This window comes from Phalacrocorax aristotelis, chromosome W (assembly GCF_949628215.1).
Source record: "Phalacrocorax aristotelis chromosome W, bGulAri2.1, whole genome shotgun sequence".
Taxonomy (NCBI): domain Eukaryota; kingdom Metazoa; phylum Chordata; class Aves; order Suliformes; family Phalacrocoracidae; genus Phalacrocorax; species Phalacrocorax aristotelis.
The window spans coordinates 6,277,063-6,284,799 of record NC_134310.1 but is presented as its reverse complement, the minus strand read 5'-3'; the positions used below and the strand labels follow the sequence as shown (position 1 = coordinate 6,284,799).

At 46.2% G+C, this 7,737-nt stretch overlaps 1 protein-coding gene across 4 annotated transcripts; it reads left to right on the top strand.

Moving 5' to 3' along the window:
* Positions 1–207: 207 nt before the first annotated feature.
* Positions 208–6,861, top strand: NMRK2 (nicotinamide riboside kinase 2). Of its 4 annotated transcripts, none has more exons than XM_075076809.1 (7): positions 208–376; positions 1,733–1,823; positions 3,193–3,241; positions 3,439–3,610; positions 5,228–5,299; positions 5,806–5,912; positions 6,402–6,861. In XM_075076809.1, exons 1-7 carry the CDS (start codon positions 351–353, stop codon positions 6,521–6,523), a joined length of 639 nt encoding a protein of 212 aa, XP_074932910.1. In that variant the 5' UTR covers positions 208–350; the 3' UTR covers positions 6,524–6,861. The 4 variants fall into 4 exon arrangements, with proteins under 4 accessions (XP_074932910.1, XP_074932908.1, XP_074932909.1 ...); XM_075076806.1 differs by having other exon boundaries at positions 214–376; positions 6,316–6,861; XM_075076807.1 differs by lacking the exon at positions 5,228–5,299 and having other exon boundaries at positions 211–376.
* The last annotated feature ends 876 nt before the right edge of the window (positions 6,862–7,737 follow it).

Below are 7,737 nucleotides of genomic sequence, written 5' to 3'. Positions count from 1 at the left end.
GCATGACCCCAGCCGCCGAGGTGAGGGCTGGCTAATCCCTGCTCGAAAATATGACATCTTGGGCTCATGATAGTCACAGGGCTTCTCCATCAGCAGGCGGGGCGGGGAAACGCGGGGCGGGGAAACGCCGGGCGGGAGGGAAGGGCCCCGCAGCCGGGCCCTATAAATTACAGGCGAACCCGCCTTTTCCCTCAATGAAATAGTAAGGTGAGGCAGAGCTGAGTGCGGGACAGAGAGGGGAAAGGATCGGGAGCGGCTTTGCTCCGCGGGAGGTAACTTCAGCCTTTCTAAATTTTTTTTTTTTTGTTGTTTTCTCACCACATTCCTGTGAAGGAGGCAACTCAACAACGATGAAGTACATCATAGGCATCGGAGGGTAAGTTCCAGTTAACATTGCATATCTATATATATAGCTTTTTCTTCCCATTTAATTGTTGTATGTAAGACGATTGAAGACTTGGCGATTATGTATGACCACAAAATAATTTTACACGGTTCTAGGAAAGATGCAGCTCGCTGACTCTGAATTCATACTTTTACTAATACAGAGACCTCCGCAGGGTGGCGAATATAAAACTTTTATAACATTAACAGGAGGCATGCTGAAGTAGAAAGCATTACAGGTAATTTTGTAGGTCAGATGAGGGAGCGGTATGCCTCAGCTATGAAAAAGGACGTTTTCAATATTAAGTTAGACTTTTAAAAGGTTATCTCAAAGATTAAGAGGAAAAAAATCGTGCTTCAAATAAGGTCGGGGGATGGCGGTGGTTTGTGCAAAAAGCTTTGCTTTTCTCCAGCACAGTAGGATTTAGGAGCAAGCCTGCGTGTGTGCTCGGGACGGGCCGGCGGAGCTTGGCGCATCCCTGCCGGCTGCAGAGGGCTTGCAAAGCCGACACCAGGCAAGACCTGGATTTACAGCATGGGTTCAAGACAGTGCCAGATTTTTATAGACTTTAAATAAAAAAAAAGCACATTCAATCTTGACAGCTCTCTCCTTTGGAGAGAAAGATTATTCAGACCTTTTGTATTACAACAGGCTTTGCAGGCACAAGGAAGCCTGACTCATTCTCTGAGAAAAGAGCAAGCCTTCCTCATTCATAGTTCATTTAAGACATTTTTAAAAAGCACTTTTTGCAAGCCTGACGGGGCGGCTTCTTAAGCTGACGAATGTAAGCCTACTAACGAGCCAGGGTGTTTTAAGGCAATGAATGCCGGCTAAGGCGCGTTTTACACCTCCCCGGGAAGCTGCCCGGCCCCTGCCCGGGGCAGCCCCGCCGCGCCCCAGCGGGGAAGGCGCCGGCGGCCACCGGAGCCCCCGCGGGGCTGACGGGACGTCTGGAGGGAGGGCAGGGGCGCCCGGCGGCTGGAGCCGCGCAGCCGCCTCCGTCTTGAGGAGGCGCCGGCCGGGCTTCCCTCCGCTGGCGGATGGCGGGAGGCCGGAGCGGGGGAGCCCCGCCGGACCGGGGCGCCGCCCCGCGGGGAGCGGAGATGGCGGCGCGACCCCGCGCTCCCTCAGCGCGGCCGCTGAGCGCGCGGGAACCGGCCCAGCCGTTGGGGGCGGCGCGAGGGGCCACCAGGCCCGCGCGCGCGCCGTACGCGGCCAGTTGCCGGCGGGGAAGGGGCGGGGCCGGGCGAGGTCACAGCCAATCGGCGGGCAGCGCGCGGCGGCGAGGCGGGAAATTCAAACGGGCCTAACGCGGGCCTAACACCTCTCTCTCACTGCTCCCGGCAGAGTCACCAACGGTGGCAAAACCACCTTGACCAACAGGCTCGTCAAGGTACTCCCAAACTGCTGTGTGGTCCACCAGGATGACTTCTTCAAGGTAAGCCGAGCTCCCTACTTCTGTAAAATATCAACTGCTGCTTGTACATGTAGTGGTAGGTGTAGTAGGTCTCCCTGTAAGTTTTATATAGTTGTGCGTGCTTTCCAGGTAAGTTTTGACAGCTTAGAATAACATGTTTTCTGATTTTTTTCTTTTTAAATATAACTATATATAATTTTTTCTGTTACTTTAGACAGGTGAGGAGATACTGACATTTGTGAGGGTCAGTATCTGCCAGTTTTCACAGAATTGGAGCTAGGCACAGAACAGTTGTAGCAAAAGCTCCCTTTAGTTTTAACAAGTCTAAGTTAGAGGCTATTTACTGTACTCTGCACAAATAACTTTCTCCATGTTGGATTTTCCTCCTTGTTTTATATAAATAAGAATATTGCTTGTAAATAATGCTTGAGGATTTAAGCACCCTTACACTGCTTAAAATGCAGAAAGACAGTTGTATTGGGGAGCTTTGGCAGCTCTGTATCAGAAACCAAATTCAAAGATTGCTAAAGACGAATGCAGAACACCTTTGCTGGCTTCGGTGCCTGCTGCACCAAGCCTGGGAAATCTGCAGGGGAAGGGGGCACATCAGATCCGTGTTATTAACCCTGTTGGCTGCAGCCATTTCATGGGATTTACAATATAGTTGAGCTCCACCATACGGGGAAGTCTGAGAGACATGGCAACATAATACTCAAAGTAGTTGCACGGTGTCCCCTGACGTGCAAGATGCTCCAGCATCGGCAGCTGCGCAGTCACTTTGCCCTGCCTTTGCAGGAACATGTGCCATCCGAAACGGAACAAGGCATGCATTTGGAAGCGCCTCTTTGCCAGAAGCCTTGTGCACAAATTTGGTCAGATATGAGCCCTTAAAGTAAAGGAGGAATTTTCCATAAAGATATTTAACTTCTCACTAGTGTGTTTAGGTTGTAAATGCTAGTGCAAATAAAGCTGTAATTAAGCCATCTACAGCCGTGCTATGCTGACCTGTGTTTTTAGTAGAGCCGTTAGGAGTTAAAGTAGCTATTACTGAACATGTAAACTTTAGCGGTTACTTAACACTGATTTGCATTTTAAGTTCTTATGTGTTGACTTATAAACAGGGGCCTGTAGTATTTTGGCTAACAATACGGTATCAAATTATTAACCTAGAACTCTTTGCCCAAAGTGGCAAAGAAAATGTTTTAAAGTTCTTGGGGTTGGTGAAAGATGGGAACTTAAAATTTAATGTAGTCCAAGCGCGGTCTGTGATTGTTTTGTTAAGTGAACACTTGCGTTGTTATGTGTTGCATAGTGTCCAGGTTGTGATCGGATCTTGGGTAACTGATCACGCTGAGTTTGCAGCAATGTTTTATTGCTCACTATATTTCAGCCACAAGATCAAATAGAAGTCGGGGAAGACGGCTTTAAACAATGGGATGGTAAGAGCAGTGTTCGCTATAGGATGCAGTAATGTATATATTTTCCTAAGTATTTCTTTTTGATTATTAAAGATTTAAAAGTAAATTTATGTAACTTCAATGTTACAAGTTCATTCTATATTATACTTTCAAGCCTACGTGGTTCGTGGTATTTGATTGCATACCTTTTTCCCACCCACCCCCTTTCTCCTAACTAGTGTTGGACTCCTTGGATATGGAGGCAATGGTGAGCACTGTACATGCGTGGATTGAGAACCCAGTGAAGTTTGCCCGTTCCCACGGGGTGAATGTTACGCCTGGCTCTAAAGAGCCAGCCTCCAAAGATACCCATATATTGGTCATTGAAGGCTTCCTGCTCTATAATTACAAGTAAGGTTTGGGGGGACTATTAACAGTTTGCCAGGGAAGAGCACTAGATCCCCGGTGCCAGGGCTAAAACCTCCTTTTTACTAATACACCCTTCCTGTCTTGTTCTGAAGTATCATGTGTTAAGAATTTTTCTCATGTAGAACATAAAATTTCCCAGTAAATGCTGGTAAAAGTGAGGTGCCCGAGGTGACTTTCCCAGGGTAACGGAGGAAGCTCCCACTTAGGGTGTGCCCTTGAACTCTAGGGCTTGGGGAGCTTTAGACCAGAACCTGTAAATACTGCCAGCGGTGAAGGCACAGGCTCCCCTCCTGGCCTCCCACCCCAGAACATAAACCTTGACCCAAGAAGGTCGTTGATGGGAAGAAAATAATCCCTTCTGCATTCCCTACTTGGACTCTCTCCTGGAATTTGGGAATAGGTCTCTCGTGATACACATGCTTGTTTAACACTGACTGAATCGGGCTTAGTAGTTCATTGTACATTGGAGTAAACACCAACTACTTTTGATTTTTTTTTATGTGGGGGGAAATGCCTGGCAGGAAGACAGGGAGACTGGACTGGCAGTGAAGAGAGAAAACTCCCAATAGCTAAATACATAAACCTCAGAAAATCCCATGCTCTAAACATGATGAGCAAAAGATTCTTGGCTGCAAACTAGAGTTTTGTTTACAGAACTCTTTCAAGAGAACAAGCTGTGCATGACGCTTAGCAAAACTGGAGCTGCTTATAAGCTGTACCATAAGACAAGCAGCACCATTCTGGCTTTCCAAACTGAATGGAAAATTGAAAATGGCAGTCTCGGACTAGCCATACTGGGAATGGCCAACTGGAGATCGCACTGGCAAACTGCCCGATGTTCTTGGCCTGTCCCCAGGGAGGTAACTCTCAATATCTCTCCTGAATGTTACAGATACCTCTGAAGCGCCCTGTCTTGTTAACAGGAGCCTTTGCCCAGTCCAGAGGGAGTATCTCATCCACAGACCCGGAGCTTACTCAGTTCATACTATATTAAGCATTTATGCAACCCTCAGCAGACTTTTGGAAGCCTCATTCCCTCTGGGTTTGAACTAGATTTGCTTTCAGGATTTTTCTGGCTTTATTTTCTTCAGCCTAATAGGGGTGCAACGCAGTAAGCCACGGTAGAGCTAACTGCTCATATTCTGGAAAAGAACACAAGCTGATGAGTTGCTTCATACCAAATCTGTGTGTGCATGCACGATTTGATAGCTTGCTTCTGCACAACAGGCCAGACAGTTTAAGTCAGTTCACGTCTACTGCGAGCAGAGTTTGAAATGATCTAGAAAGAGTCAGGTTTCACAGCCCAGGCCTTCCTAGCCCCATGTCTGATCCTCCACAGTAACTAGTAGCAGGTATGTGGGTGGGAAAAGTACCTGCCGTGCCATTCTGACCTACAAAAACCAGCATTCTCCATCTTCTATAGCTACTAATAAACTCACCATACCTTAGCTTGTGACTTAATGGAAACATTTACACTTCTGTTGTCTACAATAGACAGAAACATGACAGGCAGAAAGATTGCATGGCTTTAGGGGGTGATCTAACAATTTTTTCTGTCAGAAAAAAATAAACAGGTTCGTTCTTTCTACCCTGCCCTAGACCACTGATAGACCTATTCGACATACGCTACTACCTGGCGGTTCCATATGATGAATGCAAAAGGAGGAGAAGGTAAGAAGGTTCTCTGATGTAAGTTCAACCCTCCTTCCAGTAGAGGCTCTCTTCCAGAGGCAACCTCAGCAGTACTATCAACGGGACGCATTGGTGTCACTTGAAGTTGGAATTATGGTTTAAAATTTTAATTTAATCAGAGAAAGAGACTTTCATGCGGCGTTTTCTGAAGCACTAGCTGTCCCCTGTGGGGGCAGGGTTTATGAAGATCAGCACATCAGTGCAAAAGGAACAGAGTCATTGTGTGTTTCCCCCGTGAGCATCAGCAAACCCTCAGGGACTGCTTGCTTTGCCTTCATCAGCTGCCTGTAGCTTCTGTATTCGCTTTGAGTGCTTAAACTTATTACAAAACATAGACCAATGTCAATGAGAGATTGGACCGTGACAATCAGCTTTTACCCAAATGCAGCTGAGCAGCTGCCAGAGGAACTTCAGGCTTTAGCAGTGTGCAAGAGGCCGCATAATCCCAGCAGCCCTGATGTTCTTTTCCGTTTTGATACTTGCAGCACACGTAACTACACCGTTCCTGACCCCCCCGGTCTCTTTGATGGACACGTCTGGCCCATGTACTTGAAACACAGGAAAGAAATGGAGAATGGCGGTGTTGATGTCGGTAAGCCTCCCTAAATACAAATCCTTTGGCATTGTACTTTGGATTTTAAGGAAGTCAGTAATTTAATTCAAGGAAGCTCTAACTGTAATGATGCAAGGCACTATTTTTACTACTAAGTTGTAATCCTGGCCTACTTTCTGTTCAGATAAATGTATGCAGTTTTATAGTTAGGAACACTTCCCCTCTGTGTTATAAGAACTTATAGCGGGGGAAGGAAGAAAACCCACGTTCTTTAATGGGATATGTGATTTTGAGGGCCATAGTTTCTTCAGGATGGCTCTGTTCTTCCAGTTGGAAAACAAGCTGTCGTTTCAGTCAATAGAGTATGAAATATTTTAAAACTAATTTACAGAAATCTTTTTCTGATCAGAAACTACAGCCTTGAAACCTCCATCTCTTTCAGTTTATTTAGATGGACTGAAGTCTAGAGATGAACTCTACAACCAAGTCTTAGAAGATATTCAGAACAAGCTTTTCAATTGCTTCTAGGTAAATACGTCCCTGCTCCTGAGGGGGTGAAGCGTAAGGGACTGACAGCTGGAAACCACCTGCTCCTATACTTGGATAGTCACACCTTCCCTTCTTGCTTTTCGGGGTCCTGGAAGAGCTGAAAGACCTGTGTACAGAAAGATGTAAATAATACTTAGAATGAGGGTTTATTTGTGTAAACTTTTCTTACACTGTCCTTTGGAAAGTTTCTTTTGTATATAATTGAAAAATTAAGGTAACTTATTCACGAGTCTGTGATGGACAGGATTTTTTTTCTCTTTCTTTATATTCCACTGGCTTAAACATAAGTTGAAAATGCATTTTTATAATGGAACAAGTAGACCTGTGTTTGGAAAACAACTGACTCTTCAGCTTCTGTTCTGCTGCCATTATTAAGTCTTTATGTAATGGCTTGTTTATAATGTTGTCTCTTGAGTTCAGTAAAAATCAATTTAAAATATCTTGGGTTTTTTTGAGGTCCTGTTTCAATACACCAGTCACCTTTACTGTAGTAGAAATAGATGCAAAACTCCCCCAAAACACAACAGCAGCCCTGGCACCTGAAATCTCGTACTGTGCAGCCTCAACCCTCCTTCTGTGTGTCACTGCTTTGGTTTCAGTGATAGCGCTGGCCTGGAGACCCAGTCCAGATGTCCTAACAAGAGCGAGATTCTCTGAGGCAAACAGCACTTCAGATATTTTTTTTTAAGTGCTGGTGTGAAAACAGTTTTGTGTCAGCCTCGGCTTCACCGTGTTTCTCACTTCATGCTCAAAAACAAATCAGCACATAGATACCACAGCCTGTTTCACACAGCAGCCGAGTGCTCCCAAGGTGAGAAATTTGGACAGAAGCTTCTGTTTCTGCCTTTTGCAGCCCAAACAAGCCCAGTATTTGTTGTTCTCCAGCCAGCTGAACCCCAAGAGCTGGGAATAGCTCTGTTTCTGGTCTTAAAAGCCAGAAGGCAAAGGGGTGGGATTTCTCAGGGCATGAGAGCAGCAGCCTAGTATTAAACAGTGCTACCTTAGGAAACTTCAGGAATCTGTACTGAAAACACCATCCTCGTTTCAGTTTGAAACAAAAGGTGTTCTAAGGCATCCTTGCAGGACTGGTGCAGCCTATTTGCCGCTAGGCTTCCCATTAACTTGCTGTGAAGGTGTTCGAAGGCACCCACGCTGTGGAGAACAGACCTCTCCACCCCTGGGTAGCCTGCCCCCAGCATGGTCCTGTGGGGCAGCTTGCCCCCAAGCAGGTTATGTGCTTTTGGCAAAACCCTGCATCGAGGCGCCCGAAAGCCCATTGCAACCCTGAAGTGTAGGTATGGGAGGTTCTGCTTTT

Bases quoted from the DNA above. Each gene is read 5' to 3' on its own strand.
- NMRK2 (XM_075076809.1), top strand. From the start codon at position 351: ATGAAGTACATCATAGGCATCGGAGG. The intron at 3,242-3,438 runs GTAAGAGCAGTG...TCTCCTAACTAG, and splicing joins CGGCTTTAAACAATGGGATG to TGTTGGACTCCTTGGATATG. The intron at 5,913-6,401 runs GTAAGCCTCCCT...AATTGCTTCTAG, and splicing joins GAATGGCGGTGTTGATGTCG to GTAAATACGTCCCTGCTCCT.